The sequence below is a fragment of the Oncorhynchus clarkii genome, chromosome 13 (assembly GCF_045791955.1).
Source record: "Oncorhynchus clarkii lewisi isolate Uvic-CL-2024 chromosome 13, UVic_Ocla_1.0, whole genome shotgun sequence".
NCBI classification, from domain to species: domain Eukaryota; kingdom Metazoa; phylum Chordata; class Actinopteri; order Salmoniformes; family Salmonidae; genus Oncorhynchus; species Oncorhynchus clarkii.
Genome location: NC_092159.1, coordinates 37604888 through 37624733, shown reverse-complemented (window position 1 = coordinate 37624733; position 19846 = coordinate 37604888). Strand labels below are relative to the sequence as shown.

Below are 19846 nucleotides of genomic sequence, written 5' to 3'. Positions count from 1 at the left end.
CGACCATAAAAATACTTTCAAAGAGCTGAAGCAAGTCACAAAATGTTTCTTCACACTATCTAGTTATGGTTGAGGTTGTGTAAATCGTCCGACCTTTGACCTATGTGACTTTGTTTTGCCTCAGGGGTCGTGGGGGTCAAAGCGAGACCTCACTGCCAAGGACTTTCTGACCCTGTCCATCATGTCCGCCGTCACCGGACGCAAGCGCAGGAATCGCCACAACGGCCGCCTCGTGGGCAGCAGCACAGATGACGACTCGGAGCACGAGCCAATCAAAGCCAGCCACCTGGGGGTGGAGGAGGGAGAAGAGGCGGGGTTAGTGGTGGCAGGAGCAGACACTGCCCCACGAGCAGAGGGAGAGGAGGAGGAGGAAGATGATGAGGAGGATGAGGAAGAAGAAGAGTCTGTAGTAGAGAGAGTTAGAGTGCAGGTGGAGGTAAAGGAGGTGGTAGTTCCCAGCATGCCGTGCGGTGGTGAGAAAGAGAAAGCAGGGCAGACGGTGATGCTCCTCCCTGAGGAAGAGGCGGTGACGTCGGAGGTGAAGGGCAGGGCGTGGCGGGGGCCAGAGGATGCTCGTTCTATCGTCTCCGGTTACTCCACCCTCTCCACACTGGGGCGGAGCCTGGCATCTGAGGGACGGTGCGATGAAGCTGACGACGAGCGCAGCGAGCTGGTGAGCGAGACGGACAATGAGAGCGGATTTGCCTCGCGCTCCCTTACCCAGGAGAGACCTGAGAAACACCCCCCTGCATCCATTACACCCACACTCACACCCCCTACCCCCACACAGCCCCCCACACAACCCCCCACAGCAGGACAACGAAGCTTCCTCTACACACACTACAAACCCCACCCTGTCTCCGCCACACCCCAGCACACCACCCCCACCCCCTCCACACACACTCAGGACCCTGGGGAGAGGAGTGAGGGTGGGGCGCGATCCACCACCCCCTCCTCCTCCTCCTTCTCGTCGTCCTCCACCACCCACAGACTGCACACCCGGCCCTCCTTCAACTCCCACAAGCTGATCCAATGTGACACGCTGGCCAGGAAGAAGCTAAAGGACAGAGGGAAGACCAAGGCTCGTTCTCTGGACCTGCTGGACCTCCCTGGGCCTTCAGGAGAGGAGGAGGGAGCTGGGGCACCAGGGGCCCAGAGGGACCGATCCAGGACCAACCCTTCCACAGGGAGCAGCCAGGAGAGCATACGTCCACCCCGGCCCAAAGAAGCCCTGCCGCCCAGCGAGGCTGCCTCTTTCACCCCCAGCGGGACAGGGCAGGGTCAGGGGCGAGGGTCTCTGGCTGACCAGGTGCGTGCGCGCCTGCTGGGCTCGGCTGATGACCTGCGTATCGTGGGGCTGAGGAAGCCACTCTCCCCGGAGACGAGGAGGAAGAGACGGGCCTGGAGAAGACACACTGTGGTGGTCTCACCTACCGAGACCGGCGACAAGAGGCCTGCGCTAGCCACCAACGTGTTCCCCATGTCGCCGGCCACTTCCAAACCACAGGAGTCACCCCTCGACCCCCAGGAGCTTGACCCAAGACATCCACTTCCCTTGGGCCAGAATCCCCCCGCCACACGCCGAGCACCAGCCTCCAGGTTCCATCAGTACCTGTAACTATGGACAGAGACTGATAGGCCTGTAAATTACAAGGCCTCTGGCCTCCCTCTCAAAGTCTCCCTCCCCTGAGCTGCTGAGCCAGGGTCTACTGTCTCAGAGGGTCAGATAGTGCTGACCCCAGGTCAGTTGCATGACGGCAGTGAGTAGTGGACAGCAGAGCCACAGACAGACACAAGGGATCTTATGACAGGTCTGATAACAGTTTTCGGCCTCCAGTCTACTCACGCTCCCTTTTCATTTGTTTCAGCTCCGTTTGCATGGCAAAGGGAATTCCAGTATTTGCCAAAGCTTTTTTTTGTGTGTTTTAAATAAAAAATAAAATAATGCTAAACTGCAATGGGACATTAGAGAGAGAGAGAGAGAGAGAGAGAGAGAGAGAGAGAGACAGAGAGAGAGAGGGGGAGAGACAGTCAGACAGACAGAAAGACAGACAGTCCTCATCTTGGTGTTAATGCCAAGAACTCTCCCTCGTGCAGGCAGCAGACACTGTGTTACTGAATACTCAGATCCTTCCTGTCCTCTCTGTTGCTTCCTGTCTGACACAGGAAGTGGGCTGTCCTCTCCCAGTGCACAGGGAAGAGCATGCCAAACCAAGCCTACCCAGGGTTCCTCACAGAGTGACACTTTCAACAGGGCTGTGGGCTCTCTCTCTGTCTTTCTCACAAACACACACACACTAGCTGAGAGATCAGCAAGTACACTATAAGAAGAGTACAGGCAGTATTAGAATGTGAGTTATGAGGGAGAACTCTGTCTAACCTTTGGTCCCAGCACTGACTTCTATATCAGTCTTCCTTAATATTCTGTTACTGTGACGACCACAGAACAACTGACTCTAACACTCTTCTAGTTGCCAACACACATAAATGACATAACTCTCATACACACACATGCTCACACAGCAGTAGTGGTCTGTAACCCAGATGTTTGTCTGTCTGTACATATGTGTGTTTGCCTGACAATACCCGTGAGTATGTTTGAGTGTGCATGTGTTTGTGTGTTGAACTATTTTGTAACATTTGTACAAAGCCTTGTTAAGTTAACCTTGTAAATATATATATTATTACATTATTATTATTATTTGTATTTGTTGTTTCTTTTTTATGGTTTACATAAGTGCACACAGGTGCACCATCATTTCCTTCAAGATGTTACTTGAAATGTTCCCCTTAATATATTATTTTTTGTTTTATATACAGTGTATATTATATATATTTTTTTGGTATGAAAAGAATAAGTACTTTTATTGTGATTTGACTTCTCGCATCCTAAAGAAGCATCCTAAACCTGACTTAATTCCCGTTCCTTCTTTCCTCATAGACGGCCTTTCTCTGTGACTCACAGTGCTTCTATGCAGAAATACTTTCTCTCGTTTAGCAAAGATAGAATAACTCATCCGACATTCAAATTCTCCAGTCAAAATCCCTAGGTCTGGCCGTTGAAATGCCTCTCCATTTGATGGCTGTATGGCATCCATTTCCGGCATTTGAAGAAAGAAATGTACTCTCCCCTTGCTGACACTACTATCTACTTTATCTATTTTGCAGCAAGCAGGGCTTTATCTACTTAAGTCAGAATAATGTTTGCAAGCATCTCAGCTCTCTTATCAAAGAACGGTCACATACTGTACTCGCATCAACTCTATCATAACTGTCTTTTCAATTGGATGAAGTATTAGTTGGTAATAATTTGCTTGACCAAACCTGCATATGTGTACCAGAGGAAACATTTGCTTTCATCTGATAGGTGACATAGAAAGCGCAAAATATTGACAACATGCTGTTAAAATGTCAAGGATTATAAATGCAACCTGCATGTATACACAAAGTTACATTTGGTATAGTCTGTCAATGATATTTGATTTGTTATATTATCAGGAATCGTTTTAGTGTGACACCATCTGCACATGATTTTTCATGTCACATATTACATTTCCATACGTTTAGACTCACTCAAGTGAATGACCACTGTGAGTGGGGTGCTTCAGAATTCCTGGATACCAATGACTGATTGCAGAAATGTGGTTACCATAAGTAGGCCTTTTGGGGTCTGCTGTGTTTCTAGACTTGCATGCCATTCTCTTGGCCATGGTCCAAGATGAGTTTCCATTTCCCAAATACTCTTTATTAACTGTTTTTCAACCAATGTCATATGGGACTTATTCTTCGGGTTTGCCTGACAGGATTTTTGTCATCATTAAATGTCATTGACTTTTTGTTAGTCTTGTCTTACCTCAAGAGTTGCCCTACAAGTGCCTGATTTCTGGAGTGTTTTTGTTCTGCAGTGAGTGCCATGGTCAGTCCTCACCTCCCCCATTAACCCTCGTTATTCCAGACTCTCTCAAAGCCAAAAGCTTCAACCTTCACATCTAGTTATAAGCCAGACTGAATCCATTATCTTCTCGTTGCTGTGCTTACATCTTAGCCGCCGACCCAAAGACGTGTACACGGGCAGCCTCTCTGGGAGGCCATTAAGAGCAACACTGTGTCTGGCCAAGGACTTGTCTATGCAGTCTGTTTGCATCTAACAAGCACTAACAAACAGCAGAATACCTGATGCTGCGAAGGCGAGGGAAAGTATACTGCGCTCCCCTGCTTTTCTCGTACACAGAGGTTATTTCATGTGGACAGTGTTTTGTACGGTATACATAACAAGCTCTAAGTAAGGGTAACCAATACCTAAAACATGGGAATATAGTACCAACTCATTTGCATTAGATTTTGTTTGGTGAACTAACTGTATAAATGTAAACTGTAGGAGACATACAGCTGAGCTAAACAGAGCTGATCCAAACTGCTCATGCCTTCATGGAAAAGATAAATACAAAAATTGTAGAACATTCTGACAACACTCAATGTGTGTTTAGGTGTCCGTCTCTTGAAATGTGACATATCTTATGTTTGTTATTATGTCTGATAATATTTTGTACATATTGTCTTGATATGTAACATATTGTATTGTGTAAAGTACATTTTGAATTGCTTTGAGTAAACAATCTTATAAGAAAATGGACTGACTAAAGGTTATCCACCTGGAACCATTTTATTCGATGGCTTTTTTTCCTTCAAAGCAAGGTTATATGATGTAAATAAACAGAATTAAGTTTTAAAAATAGAATTTCTTTCAGTTGCTTGAAAGTTTTATGAATGTTTAATGTCAATGGTATTCTGTTGTCAATGCTGACATGCTTCATTCTAGGCAAAAGTTTCTGATATGTCATTGAAATGGGGTAGGATGTCAATCCACATGAACAAAATTCATTCACAGGTTTGTGAAGAACCAGGTTTGTGACACCACTGATTGGCATCCACCCAACGCATCCTGCACCACAATAAAAAAATACTGTACTTTTTTTTTATGTATCCCTCTAGCAGCGCAATTCACAGATTAATATTGGAACTACATTACCCATAACTATTCTGCTGTAGAGCACTCAATCTTGCGCCAAACTTCCCTACATGCGTTTTGCCTGCACCCAGGGAGGACCTGACAACTAGAAATTGGTGCAAATTATATCACTACAATCAATTAAGATTCCTAAAGTCTTGCATACATTTGGTTGTGTATGCATGTCGGTAAACCACGTTTGATTTGGGAAATTTAAGTGTTTAAATCTGTGTAAAACCTAGCTATCTAACAAGTTAGCAAATTCCTGCTAAAAACAAGGAAATCGTTAGCTTGCTAGCTGACCTAGCTTGATAAATAAATGCATATTTTGACCAGCCATATAGCTAGTTACCTAACCTGCATTTTAAACAGGGACGTTAACAATTAGCGATCTAATAACCAACTGCTCTAGCTGGTTAAGCGATTTCATGTGCTCTGCCCACAGCGCACTTTGAACCACTGCTATATTTTTCAAATGCATACGGTTGGAAACTAAGCATGAAAAGGAAATAAACGTCCTACTCCTTATTATCGTGTAGCCCTCACTGAAATCAAAATGCTTAGCTGCAGCCAAATGGCTGCCAGTATGAACTTGAGACATTGGGATCAAGACAACGTCGAAAGAGGAGCTCAGGAAAATCCGTGGATTCCAAGTACGCCACGAGAAACGCTCGAGTTAAATCATTTCTTAATCCTAGAACAATTTATCACTGCAATCTTGGTATTTAATCATAGTTTAAACTTGCATAAGATGTATCATTTTGGAATAAATATATTGACACAAGTTTATTTGCAACTTTGTGTCAATGTTGACCACATATCTGAGTCTGGAACCAGGCTAAATGGGTCAGCGTAGCTTATCTATTTTTCATTATTAGCTTTCTTCTCTTTAAAGGGATAGTTCACCCAAATTACAGAATTACATATAGGTTTCCTTACCATATAAATCTATGGACAAGGTATGGTAGAAATCCATGCATTGGTTTGTTTCACCTGGCCACTGTTAAATACGTAATAAGTAACTTAATTGAGCAACACTCAATGTTGAATACTTTAGAATGATTTGGACATGAAGAACAAAATATGCTAATATCATTGACTTGCATTGGATTTGTGCCACAAAAGTTTGGAAACAGTAGACAGGTAAACAAAGCATTGATTTATGTCATACCTTGTCCATAGACTACTTACAGGGTAGGAAAGCCTATGTAATTTGTGTGAACTATCCCTCTTTTCACACTATTTAGCTGTATACTATTCCATAAGAACAGTATGAATGCTTAACATTCACATTGAATTCAATCTAATTTTATGACTAGTTGCAAAATGTAATGACAGTAAAGAAAAAGTGAATAGAGTTCCCCCCTGACATTCATTGGTCACCCTTGTTCCAATAAATTCCATACCCGAAATTATACCATGGAAGTAGGGCAATGGAACTCTTAACAGGACCCTTGCCTTGTTTAGAAAGACTATTTTAGCAAGTTGGAGTCAGCTGCTCAATGAGATTTAGCCTACTACATTAGGTCCATTTCCCATACCACTGAGACAGGTCAAGAGGTGACCTAAGGAGCTTTGGAGTACAAAATAGCTTTGGTAAGGATATCATGTTAAGTCGTGACACCTCACAAAACCATCAGCTACAGCTAGAGACATATATCCAGGGTTGGGTACGGTCCCTGGTTCGATTCCAGGCTGTATCACAATTGGTCATGATTGGGAATCCCATTGAGCGGCACACAATTGGCCCAGCGTCCTCCGGGGTAGGCCGTGATTGTAAATAAGAATTTGTTCTTAACTGACTTGCTTAGTTAAATAAAAATACTTTCTAAATGTAATCTATTGCTAGTTACCTGGCCAACATTGTAATCAATGTAATTTTGGGATTTCCCAAATTTAGTAACTTAATCTGATTACTTTCCCCTCAATTAGAATAAGACTAAAAGGAGCTGTCGGACACATTTGGTGTGATCATCATAATGGTCTCTGACTTGTGGTCAGACTCACTCAGGTGGAACAAACTTTAACTTGCACCCTTTTTCCAATGCTGAATTGAATGTCATTGAGAAAACAAAAAATATGTTTTCACAAACATCCTTTATTTAAATCAAGTAGATGTCTACTTTTTCAAAAGTATCTCCAATCTGATTGCAGTTAGTTTTTTGTAACCCTGCATATGTCTATGTACAGCCTACTGTAGATTCTATTTTTGTATTTTATTTATCAAGGGTTACATTATGCAACCTGCATATGATCTCTACAGTGGCCATCAGTCATGAGTGAAGCGGTCACAACTTACCTGATTTGGTAGTGGCTAATCTAAGAATAGAGTAGGATAGTATGGACACATCTGAATGAATCTGAAAAACTAGGCTATTGAGCATATCCCATCACTTTACATCTGCCTAAATAGTGGAAAGAAAATGATCTAAGTAGATCGCTGTAAAATGGCTTGCAGATAATAGCCAAACACTTGTTGATATCAGGCAAAAATCTTTATTTACCCCCTACAAAAAAAAAAATAATAATATTTGTGCACATTTTAATTTACACATTTAATTGTGGAACATTATTTGAAATTGTCAAAATAAGCATTGTTTGACAAATGTTAAATTTAGACAAACATGTCCTGCTCACTTAAATTGTGGGATAGAGTACTTTAATGCATGCATACCAGGGAAACAAAAACGTATTTCCAAATACATTCTCTTTATAAAAAAGAAAATAATAATTTTAAATATATACATTACTTTTTGAAAAAGTTTAAACAGGCGCCTTTACAGTCCAAATAGAAAACAAAAGATAAAGTATTGCAAAGCAATTTTACGGACTGTCACTGAACCGATTTCATAAAACTGCTGACAATTTTTTAAAGTCTAGTTCAGTTTCCACATTTTACCTGGTTCTATCCATTTCTAGTCACCTAATGTGACTATCTGCTCCCGCTCCTTGCTCTGCTGGTTATGCGGACGCTGCTCACTGTTCTGCGCCCTCAGTCTCTCCAATTCACCCTCCAATTCTCTGATCCGCGCCGAATCCGACTGGGGCACCTGGCTATCATTTGTGATGTCCGGGTTGGCTGCGCGTCGCAACCGGGTGTTCTCTTCCTCCAGGCGGGACATACACTTTTCCAGCTCCAGGTATTCTTGAACCAGTTCTTGCTTGGACATGTTTTGAAGACTTTCGATGTGGTATTTCTCGTAGGTCTCAGAAAAGTCTCTCTGAAGAAACTCACCACCGGCGTTTCCAGGCCTCCCGATGCCGTCGCTGCCACCACCGCTGCCATAGTCCTCCTCCTCCTCGACATCGAATAGGTCGTCCTCACTTGCGGTGTCCTCTGGGCGAGCACCAGTCCCCAACTGACGTCGGGGCCCACTTTCGGTATTCAGATCCGGTTCCTCACGGTCGTGTTCATCCATAAGGAACTGCGTTGTATTGTAGGGGGCAACGGGCAACCCCTTCGCGAACATTTCTGCTCTCACTCGGGACGCTCGTTCTGTCTCTCGCTCGTCAAGCTTTTTCTTTTCTTCCCAAGACAGTTTAAAATAGGGCTTCCATTGACGCTTCTTTTTGGATGGTCGACGCCTGTGTTTCTTCTTGCCCTGGCGCGCATCTACAGCTGCCCCGGCGCCCAGAGAGCCAGAGTCGCTTCTTTTCCCACACTCGCCTTGCACTTGACTCAGGGTCTCCTCGTGCGGTCCATCTCCACTATTTCCGTGGGCTACGAGGCCACCTTCCCCGGCTGCATCTGCTCCTGGTTCCTGGCAAGGCTGTGTTGCTGCTGGGCACTTAGGAAGTGCATTTCCGGCAACGAATCTAGGGCACACCTCCCTCTGTCCGCCTTGCATTTGCCACAACTTGTCTGAAGGGATAACCCCGCCTTCGCTCTCTGACTGCTGCTGTTTATCTCCATATCGCCCCCTACCGTCAGTCTCCAGTCCACGTCTCTCATTGGTTTGGGGATGCTCCACAACTCTTTCTCTCCCACCTGATGGGGTATCTGAAGTTTTCAGGTGATGGGTCTTCTCAATGCTCTGTTCTGTCATCCTGGTGTATGGCTGTTCGCCTTACAACATGTCAGCCGTTGTCTCTGTGTGAATTAAGCTAAATGTTATTTAAAATATTTTTAGATAACTTTTGCTAAGTATACTGTTTCTATGTCTTAATGAGTAACATTTACTTGACAAGAAATGTTCAGCTAACTTTCGAAACGTTCACTATCGCTACTCTTAAAAACAAAGTTATGAATGGTAACACTTGTTACTTCGCGAATGATTCGTCAGAGCTACTGTAGCTAGCTAGCGAACTAACGTTAACTATTTCGGTGCCGCTAGCACTCGTAGTCCTTCTCAAGTTCGTATTTCATCTCCACAACAGTGACTGTCCAGTATGCTACTACAGAAGGAGTTCGCGGCTTTATATCACCTCTACCACTGCCAAGTGCGCATGCTGCTTTTCTTGACTCTACTTGTTTTGTGGGATATGTAGTTCCAATGTAGGTAAATTACTAGCCAGACCGTCCATGCTAAACTACCTAACCCACAATTCTAGGACATTTTTTGAACATTTAAGCCAATCAGATTTTAGGATATGGTACCACCCTCTCATTGCTGCTATTGGACAAAATGGCATATTCGCTGTTGCTAAGCTTAAATCATATTTTTATTGGTTATCCTGAGAGTCAATCAAGTGCACATTGGTCTCGTGGGGAGAGCAGTCCGGGGCATTATTTCAGACGCTACCATGTATACATAGAGGGGGGAATAAGTGAACGTATTGAAGAGTCTGTGGATTAATCTTCATTAATCCATATCCCACTCATAGTGTATACTACTCGGTAATGATGACATATAAGTATGTCGTGGCTTTGATCTATTTCGGATTTTTTGGGGGGCTCAGGATCACTCCCCCAATCATTGAGACAATCCTTTCTTTCTAACGATAATGAGACCGTCATCCTGAACAAACTAGTCCTTTTTTACGGACCGTGTAGAATAACGATTAACTATCGTCTACACACTATGTTCGTTTTGTTAATGCGTTAACAATTATACAATTATTTTATGTGGTTTCAAATAGTGGAAGGTTTTTCTTGATTTTTTTTTTTTTGTATCTCTGGTGCGGAGCGATATTTCCCTCGCCTCCCACTAATGCGCAAGGATAAGAGTGTAGAACGATGCTAAATAAACTACATTTTATTTATCGCTTATCAAGAGCTAGCTAGCCAGTAGCAATTTAGGCTCAATAGAACGGAACAACAAACGATGGTGAAATGTTAACATAACACAATTGCCCACATTTGAGAGTTAAGCTTATTGTCGACGGTTGAGTTACCAGTTGATTAAACGTGCCTCTCTTTGACCCCTTTTCTATATTAAAAACGACCTAAAGGCTTGCCGACTGAGCTGGCTAGTTACTAGCTAGGTTAGCTGGCTAGCTAATGTGCTATCTAGCGTCACATATCATGCATGTGCAGTGAAATATAAAACTTTAGAACCAAATATTGTATGGTATTGGCAAACGCATTGATAATCGTTGTATAAATTAGCATATTATAAAATATACGCTTCTCATTACAAGCTGGTGGAAATCATAAATTAGCATGTGAGCTAGCTCGTCCAGTAGCTAGGTACCAGGACCAGTTAGAGAATCTTGCCAAATAATAACTAGCAAGTCAAGCCTTATTTTCATGGATGTTACCACAACCAGGTTCTAACTAAGAAAACGTCATGCGCTAAAGTGGGAGTATCGGTGGAAACATAGTATTGTAATATGGCATCTTAACGTTCAAAACATGCAATCAAACTAAATGTTGAGCTAGCGTTGATTTGCTAGACAGTTAGTGGCATGTAGCTACTAGCTATGATAGCTGGTGGTTAGGTCTTTTTACTGTGGTTGAAATAGCTAGTCTGTTAAATTACCTAATTATATCTCTGCATTAATGTAAGCAGCATAGATAACGTCAAACTGTCATAATTTAGTAATTACCTCTTCAAACACAGTATATTTCTGCATAACAAATACACAGTGTAATGCATTATTTGCAAATCCCACCAAAAGTAGGCACACAAGACAACAGAAATGACGGTGTCTGTATATTTTTACTGATATGCAATGTCCTTATTCTCTGCAGGCAAGAGATTCCTCCCACATGGAGAGTGCACATCTCAGTGGCATTTCACATGGTGCCTACATGGTGTGTGATGGCTGCTGTAGGCTATATACATGTAAGCCTACTTTTCAGTGGGTAGACATCCCCTCCCCCTCATACCATAGACCTTTCTTTCAATCACATACACTCTTATCCTGATTTTCTCCTAAATTGTCATCTTCAATCATTCCCCCTTTCACACCCCCTTGCTCTCTCTTCTGTCCTCTCTTTCATCTCTATTATTTTTGCTCCATTGGTTTCTCTTAATAAGCATCTCTCCCTTCTGTCCTCTTTTTTTCTTGGTCCTTTCATCTTCATTTTTCTTCGAGCAATTGACGAAAGAGTAGGCTATGCCCGAATGTATAGGCCCAAACGAGGAGGCACTTTCTCTGAGGCGCTATTCCTGTAAGGTGTCAACCTACCTGGTTAAATAAGGGTTAGTAGTCTTAGTTTGGTTTGGTGTGAGGTGCTTGCGAGCTATAACTCTCAGAATTAAAGAGACTAATATACAGCAAATAAGCCTTTGTAAAGTTGTGCTAAATACATTTCTACATTTGTTAGCAAGCTCACAAATACAAAAATGTACCACGCACACTCAACGTAGGCTGATCAGACGTTCTTCAGTCCAAGGCAAACTTTTTGGCAGTTGACAGATACCAGCCAAACCTGTGTATCTATCGGCAGTCATATTCCCCATTGTTTACTGAAAGGGGAGTGATTGCTGGGGGGACCAGGAGGGAGGGTAAGGTTTGCCAAATGGGGTTGTGGGTGTTGACAGAGGCAGTGGCGTTCGGTGGAAGCTCTATATGCCTGGGCAGGAGCACAGCAGCTCCTGGATCAGAGCCTCTGAGAGGATTATTGGACATGAGTTAATCTCTCACCCTATATATACTGCAACATGGCTGGGTACAATTGAGAATGGGTCAAAAGATCTATTCTATAGACATTTGGGACTTTCCCATAACATATCAGAGCCATATACTGTATTTAGATAAATATATGGATGTGCATTATATTGTTCTATCCTTTTGTCTCTGTTTTGATATTACACATCAAAGCTTACAGAGCCTGAATGGTTGTTCTAAAATGGATGCCTTTGGATCAGGTTATTAAGAGACCCAGTGCCGTTCTGTGAGAGAGAGAGAGTGAAGGCACTTATGCTGTAGGTATAGGTCTGTAAATGGCCTGTGAAACATGCCTCTCTCCCCTAGGCCTGGAACCTACAGCTGAGCTCGCTCCTCCTAATTATCCTCTTTATACCCTTATCGAATCCTAATTAAGTCCCAACCCCACGGGTTTGCCACTGCAGTATCTTAGACCAAGACCTATTAATCTAATCCACAGTTAGTATTCCCCCCGGTTTACTTACAATGACATATAGCACCTATTAAGTGGAGTGCCCTTCAAAAGCATTTCTCTTTGCACAAATTGACTTTGTATGTTAATAATATATGGATGTAGAAGAAGTAATAAATCATAACTTGGGCCCAGAGCTATTTGATCATGTTTATCACCACTGCAGCCTGGCTTTGAAGAGAATAGCAGGATAGGCTATAGAAATAGCTTTGTCTTCAGAAGTAGGCCAGGCTACTTGCATTCTCTGCGATATTACGAAACGGTTTAATCATTGTGTTGGAGGCATATTCAATGTTATTCATATTCAAGGTTTGTGCACTTTGGCACTTTGCTAGAATTATCTAACTGCATTTGGTTGTAATAAAGCAATAGCCAGATTACACATTATTCTCAAGACCGCGGCTCTCATACTTTAGTATTTCCTGCCTACACCCCACCCACCCACAATGGGGTTGCGAGAACAGATTTGTACAACCACATATAACCGCTAGGTGGCGCCCAGTGATAAGATTTCGAACGTTGGCTGCAGGTGGGTGGCGCTGTGTGTGTCAGTGGATGGATGTAGTAACGCATCAACTATTGTGACTAGCCTGTGTTTGGAGTGCGAAACACAGCTTTATGCCACCCGTCATTTTGGACTGAGGAACCGTGCTAAAGAACACCAAATAAATGCAGATTGTAGGATATAGGATTAATTGCAATTCTTCATGAATCGTGAAGTATAGGCTAGGCTATTAGATCGATTCAAATATCACAATAATAGACCCTGCCTATGAAATAGGTCCGTGAGATTGTGAAACTTTCATTTGGCCAAGACCACATTGCCCCTGATACTTTCTATGTTAAAATAAAGTAGGCATGTGTCTGTGTGACTGTGGGTACAATTAATGATTTGATTTGTGTCAGTGGGTATAGTTTTCAAGAGTTTCGGCGCCCTTGGCTGGACTCAGATTACGTACATCTTTAAATCGCGCTGAGAGGGACTTCACATGGGTATTAATTACTGTAGAGCGCTCTCCTGGTGACGCAACTGAGAAACACAAAACTCACAACTTGCGGAAGAGTTTTAAAAAAACGGCACCTGCACTGGGAATTTGCGCTCCACCAATACACACCCCTGACTTTTTCATATCAGCCAAGAGAGCCACAGACAGGAAACTACAACGAGGACGGCATTGGAACTTGCATCATGTTGGGCAGGAGCAAGACACCTCCTACTGCCGTGCACCATGAACCCAAGGCAGTGGAATCCCAACCCAAGTCGCAGGACCCATTTAGGTAGCTGGGTAAGAGAATAGTGACTCTCATTGGTAAAATAAATAAATAAAATAGACCCCACCTATGAAATAGATCAGTGAGATTGTTAAACTTTCTTTTGGCCATGACCACAATGCCCCTGATAGGCTGCAATGTTAAAAGAAAGGCTATAGCCAGGCAGACTATATGGACGTGACTGTAGGTACAAGTGGTTTGTGTCAGTGGGTATAGTTTAAGAGTTTCTGCGCCCTTAGCTGGACTCAGATTACGCACTGCTATTAAATCATGCTGGGAGGGACTTCACATGGAAAGGGAATGAATTAATGTAGCGCGCTATCCTGGTGACGCAACGGAGAAACACACAACTCAAGACTTGCGGAAGAGTTCAAAAACGACACCTGGACTGGGAATTTGCGCTCCCCCAATACATACTTCTGACTTTTTAATATCAGTCAAGAGAGCCACAGACAGGAAAGTACAACGAGGACGGCATTGGAACTTGCATCATGTTGGGCAGGAGCAAGAAACCTCCTACTGCCGTGCACCATGAACCCAAGGCAGTGGAATCCCACATCAAGGCGCAGGACCCACTTAGGAAACTGGGTAAGAGAATAGTGACTCTTAGGTTAAAAACGTTTCTTCTTCTGTCAAAACTACTTTGTTTCCTTGAATCTTGTTTAATTTTGCTACAACAGATATGAGCACGTAGTTCAGCTTTGCCTTTAAAAAAAGTTATATTTTACAACTGTTGATTGTTTGACTAGTTATTACTATTATTTCCTGTGTATTTGTGTGTTGCTCTGGTCCATAAGGGGAAATAAATCAGTGCAGGAAAAGGCTAATGACAGTTAGGCTATTGCGTTCCACATCAATTGGCGTCGGTGCTTATTTTTTCAAGTTATCAGGAGGCATTGAATGTATAAATATGGAAATGAAGACTTCTTCTCATTGACAAATTATAATGCAAGGACGATAAATGGTGAACAATATGCCTTGGCGTTGGGAGTAATCAGTTCTGCTAAACAAAATAAACTATTGCTTGAAATCCACTTATGCAATGGTCTTTGTAAACACACACACACACACACACACACACACACACACACACACACACACACACACACACACACACACACACACACACACACACACACACACACACACACACACTGTGTGAAAAGAGAGCTCAACTCAAGTGGAGAGTGTGTGGGTGCTGACAAGTGGTCATGTGTTTGTGTGGTGTCCAACAGCTCACTGACCCACTTGTGATTCAGGCTCTCCACCCCACTCCCACAGATCCTCACGTACCAATGAACATCTCTGACCCTGTGCCTAGCTCTCCCACCACCCTCTCACCATGCCCCCCCTTATTGATCAAAACCCCCTTAGCTCACAGTCACACCTCAACTAAAATAGAGAACTGCTGAGGATGGACAGAGCACCTGTCAAAGTCCATGTAAAGCCTGGATATCTGTCACTCTAGACGACAGAACCATGTCATACTATGTATGTGTGTATTTACATGTAACACGCAAGCTCCGTCTTCTTGTTTTGTGTATATACTGGCCATATATGAGGCCATATATGTGGTTATAGAAAATCTTGTCCAAACGGATGTAGCTAGATATTTAATTTAGCCAGTGTGCTAAAGTAGGAGGAATAGCTGATTTCAAGAATAATGTTATGGATTTATTTGCCACGAGCACAGACAGATCAATATATATTTTTTCTGATTCTTGTTCCATGGATCTGGTTCGTTAGTCCCAAACAAACACAAGCTGGGCATGAGAGGGATAGAAATCTGTAAACATTTTGAAATTGTGTTGATTACTGATTCCCAAAACATTGAAATAAGATTGCATGTGCTTGCTAACCAAAACATGTGATAAAAAGTACCCTTTTGCGTCTTACAGCGCCAACAAGGGAAAGACATTTCAGCATCCATTTTGTGAAGTTTTTCTGGAGCTTTGTGTCTGAGGTTGTAGGAACATTGTGTGTGCTTTCAAACAGATATAACGCCATTCTTCTCTGCTTATTTCAACCTGTACATCTTGTTCCCATTTCAATCTAGTAACATCTGTGCCTACGAGCATATGATCTAACAACAATGTATAAACCTTAGAAATATACTTGACAGTTTTTTTCAATACCATTCATTAAGACATCACATTGAGATGGGTTCCACACGATAACCCTGTTTCAATTTAAACACACACTACCGTTCAAAAGTTTGGGGTCACTTAGAAATGTCCTTGTTTTTGAAAGAAAAGCTATTTTTTTGTCCATTAAAATAACATCAAATTGATCAGAAATACAGTGTAGACATTGTTAATGTTGTAAATGACTATTGTAGCTGAAAACAGCTGACAATTTATGGAATATCTACATAGACGTACAGAGGCCCATTATCAGCAACCATAATACAATGGCACATTGTATTAGCTAATCCAAGTTTATAATTTTAAAAGACTAATTGAGCATTAGAAAACCATTTTGCAATTATGTTAGCACAGCTGAAAACTGTTTTCCTGATTAAAGAACCAATAAAACTGGCCTTCTTTAGACTAGTTGAGTATCTGGAACATCAGCATTTGTGGGTTGGTTTACAGGCTCAAAATGTCCAGAAACAAATAACTTTCTTCTGAAACTCGTCAGTCTATTCTTGTTCTGAGAAATGAAGGCTATTCCATGCGAGAAATTGCCAAGAAACTGAAGATCTCGTACAATGCTGTGTACTACTCCCTTCACAGAACAACGCAAACTGGCTCTAACCAGAATAGAAAGAGGAGTGGGAGGCCCCGGTGCACAACTGAGCAAGAGGACAAGTACATTAGAGTGTCTAGTTTGAGAAACAGATGCCTCACAAGTCCTCAACTGGCAGCTTCATTAAATAGTACGCAAAAAACACCAGTCTCAACGTCAACAGTGAAGAGGCGACTCCGGGATGCTGGCCTTCTAGGCAGAGTTCCTCTGTCCAGTATCTGTGTTATTTTGCCCATCTTAATCTTTTATTTTTATTAGCCAGTCTGAGATATGGCTTTATCTTTGCAACTCTGCCTAGAAGGCCAGCATCCCGGAGGCTGATAATGGGCCTCTGTACGCCTATGTAGATATTCCATTAAAAATCTTCAATTTCCAGCTACAATAGTCATTTACAACATTAACAATGTCTACACTGTATTTCTGATTAATTTGATGTTATTTTAATGGACAGAAAATTAGCTTTTCTTTCAAAAACAAGGACATTTCTAAGTGACCCCAAACTTTTGAACGATAGTGTATGTCAGACTTGGTTCTATGACCTCTACTTGTTTGAAAGCCTCTGAGATTAGCACTCTGACCTGCGCTATCACATAATGTGACTGCACTAACCTGAAACACTTTTTAATTAGCTATTTTGCATCCTGGTGGGAATTTACCTTTCCATTGAATATTTGTGGGATGCCTAATCCTAACACTAACTCCATAAATTCTCCATGAATGAGGTCCTGATAGTCATGACAGACCAAACTAACAGTATCAGATGGTTGTGTCTGTAACTGGCTGGAATGCAGGAGGTCAGGCTGCTGGCCTTGCAGCTCTAGGACTTCAAGACCTCTCACCAGCTGTTTTGGCACATCAAATTGTGGAGAACCTAAGTCACACCAAAGGAGAACTTGCATTTAAAAACAATACGCTTTTTATTACAATGTCTCTGACATTATGGATATTTCCCCATTATACTCTATAAGGGAAACGGAACTACCCTGAGTTATGCACCATTTATTAACTTCACCCTCTTTTGACAGCATGTGAAATAGCATTCAGTAGTAGTATGGAATCTTTAGGGGAGGGTGATTTGTTTAGGGTATGTGTGAAGACACTTTTTTCAAATGGCGGAGAAGAAGAGTATGTTGACAAAGTAATGTTTCCATAGACCTAGTTTCCAGTGGCCGTGCGTTTTTCAAATGTTAGGGGTCAAAGGTTTTCTCCAAATGTCATTAACCCAGCAGATGCATACTATCTGGCTGCAGAGAGACTGCAATATCAGCAACACATGTATTAACACACATTGATTCCTGTGTTTGCCAAGTGTTGCAGTTTGGTATATTTTAGTTAGTACATAGCCTATATCTTTGTCTTTTTATTGTTGGACACAAAATACTGTAAAAAGACCGGCGAATCAGCTCCAAGTGATCTTGATTTTGGAAATCTGTTCCAAAGTATTTTCACGCATAATATTGAGATACTGTATAAGTGATTATATACAAATGTAAACAAGGTTTAAAGTGATTATGTTTTAGTTATCTGTTTGGGCTTATTGTGGTCAATTTGCAGTCCAATTTGCAGTAAATGATTTGTTATTATGTTCCAGCCCCCTGACCATCCGCTCAAGAAACAATTGTCTCGCAGCTGAATCGAGTCGACGCTCCCTAGCCTATATGATCATATGAGGATTTAATGAGCTGTTTGGGTGACATCATATGACATGACCTGCTTTTTGACAAGCAATTTACTGCACCCGCAATAACACCTGGTAAATATGTGTATGCGACCAATAAAAATTGATAGGATCAATGCTGTCTTGCGTGGTCTGTGGCATTTTCCCTTAGTTCATAGTTTAAACGTAACTCACTTTATGTGGTATAACTATGAGGTAAAACGTCCATGTCAATTAAAGATCATTTTACAGTGGGGAAGTTACAATTTATGGTTGTGTATTGAGGATTTGATTTGCTGTAGTAGAATGAAAAGTTTCTTTCCAAAACGCTATATCCACCAATTTTTCACATTTTGTGTTTTTGCATCAGAACTGATTGCTTATAGGTACCTTCGTGTGTGTGTGTGCAAAACAGATCTTAGATTTTTAGTTCATCAATTTTAGATGTGTATGAAAATGAAATGTTTTTTTTTCTTCTCCAAACACTATATTTGTTGTTTAGCTGGAATGGAATGTACGAACATATGTGATATATATATACCGTGCCTTCGGAAAGTATTCAGACCCCTTGACCTTTTCCACATTTTGTTATGTTACAGCCTTATTTTTTTGTTGTTGACATTTTTGCAAATGTATTAAAAATAAAGAACAAGAATACCTTATTTACGTAAGTCTTCAGACCCTTTGAAATGAGACTCAAAATTGAGCTCAGGTGCATCCTGTTTCCGTTGATCATCCTTAAGACGTTTCTACAACTTGATTGGGCGTCCACCTGTGGTAAATTCAATTGATTGGACATGATTTGGAAAGGCACACACCTGTCTAAATAAGGTCCCACAGTTGACAGTGCATGTTAGAGCAAAAACCAAGCCATGGGGTTGAAGGAATTGTCCGTAGAGCTCCGAGACAGGATTGTGTTGAGACACAGTTCTGAGGAAGGGTACCAAAACATTTCTGCAGCATTGAAGGTCCTTGAGTACAGTTGCCTCCATCATTCTTAAATGGAAGAAGTTTGGAACCACCAAGACTCTTCCTAGAGCTGGCTGCCCAGCCAACTGAGCAATCGGGGGAGAAGGGCCATGGTCAGGGAGGTGACCAAAAACCCGATGGTCACTCTGACAGAGCTCTAGACTTCCTCTGTGGAGATGGGAGAACCATCCAGAAGGACAACCAGATCTGCAGCACTCCACCAATCAGGCCTTTATGGTGGAGTGGCCAGACGGAAGCCACTCCTCAGTTAAAGGCACATGACAATCCACTTGGAGTTTGCCAAAAGGCACCTAAAGACTCTCAGACTATGAGAAACAAGATTATCTGGTCTGATGAAACCAAGATTGAACTCTTTGGCCTGAATGCCAAGCGTCACGTCTGGAGGAAACCTGCCACCATCCCTATGGTGAAGCATGGTGGTGGCAGCATCATGCTGTGGGGATGTTTTTCAGTGGCAGGGACTGGGAGCCTATCAGGATCGGGGCAAAGATGAACGGAGCAAAGTACAGAAAGATTATTGATGAAATCCTGCTCCAGAGCGCTCAGGGCCTCAGACTGGGGCAAAGGTTCACCTTCCAACAGGACAACGACCCTAAGCGCACAGCCAAGACAATGCAGGAGAGGCTTCGGTACAAGTCTCTGAATGTCCTTGAGGGGCCAAGCC

At 42.4% G+C, this 19846-nt stretch overlaps 3 protein-coding genes across 12 annotated transcripts in view; 2 read left to right on the top strand and 1 right to left on the bottom strand.

The window, feature by feature from the left end:
• LOC139364633 (rho GTPase-activating protein 23-like) overlaps positions 1-4711 on the top strand; it is a 99153-nt gene extending 94442 nt beyond the window's left edge. For all 10 annotated transcript variants that reach the window (XM_071101544.1, XM_071101545.1, XM_071101549.1 and 7 more), the window contains one exon: positions 125-4711. In XM_071101544.1, the coding sequence (XP_070957645.1) occupies positions 125-1618 (1494 nt within the window). In that variant the 3' untranslated portion in view covers positions 1619-4711. The remainder of the gene's footprint in view (positions 1-124) is intronic.
• Positions 4712-7484: 2773 nt separating this feature from the next.
• Positions 7485-9396, bottom strand: LOC139364632 (protein HEXIM1-like). Its single transcript, XM_071101538.1, has one exon. It carries the CDS (start codon positions 9052-9054, stop codon positions 7924-7926), a length of 1131 nt encoding a protein of 376 aa, XP_070957639.1. The 5' UTR covers positions 9055-9396; the 3' UTR covers positions 7485-7923.
• A 4239-nt stretch (positions 9397-13635) lies between these two features.
• The window catches only part of LOC139364631 (1-phosphatidylinositol 4,5-bisphosphate phosphodiesterase delta-3-A-like), a 30411-nt gene continuing 24200 nt past the window's right edge, over positions 13636-19846 (top strand). Inside the window, exon 1 of the mRNA XM_071101536.1 lies at positions 13636-14375. Coding sequence (XP_070957637.1) covers positions 14279-14375 — 97 coding nt within the window. The 5' untranslated portion in view covers positions 13636-14278. The remainder of the gene's footprint in view (positions 14376-19846) is intronic.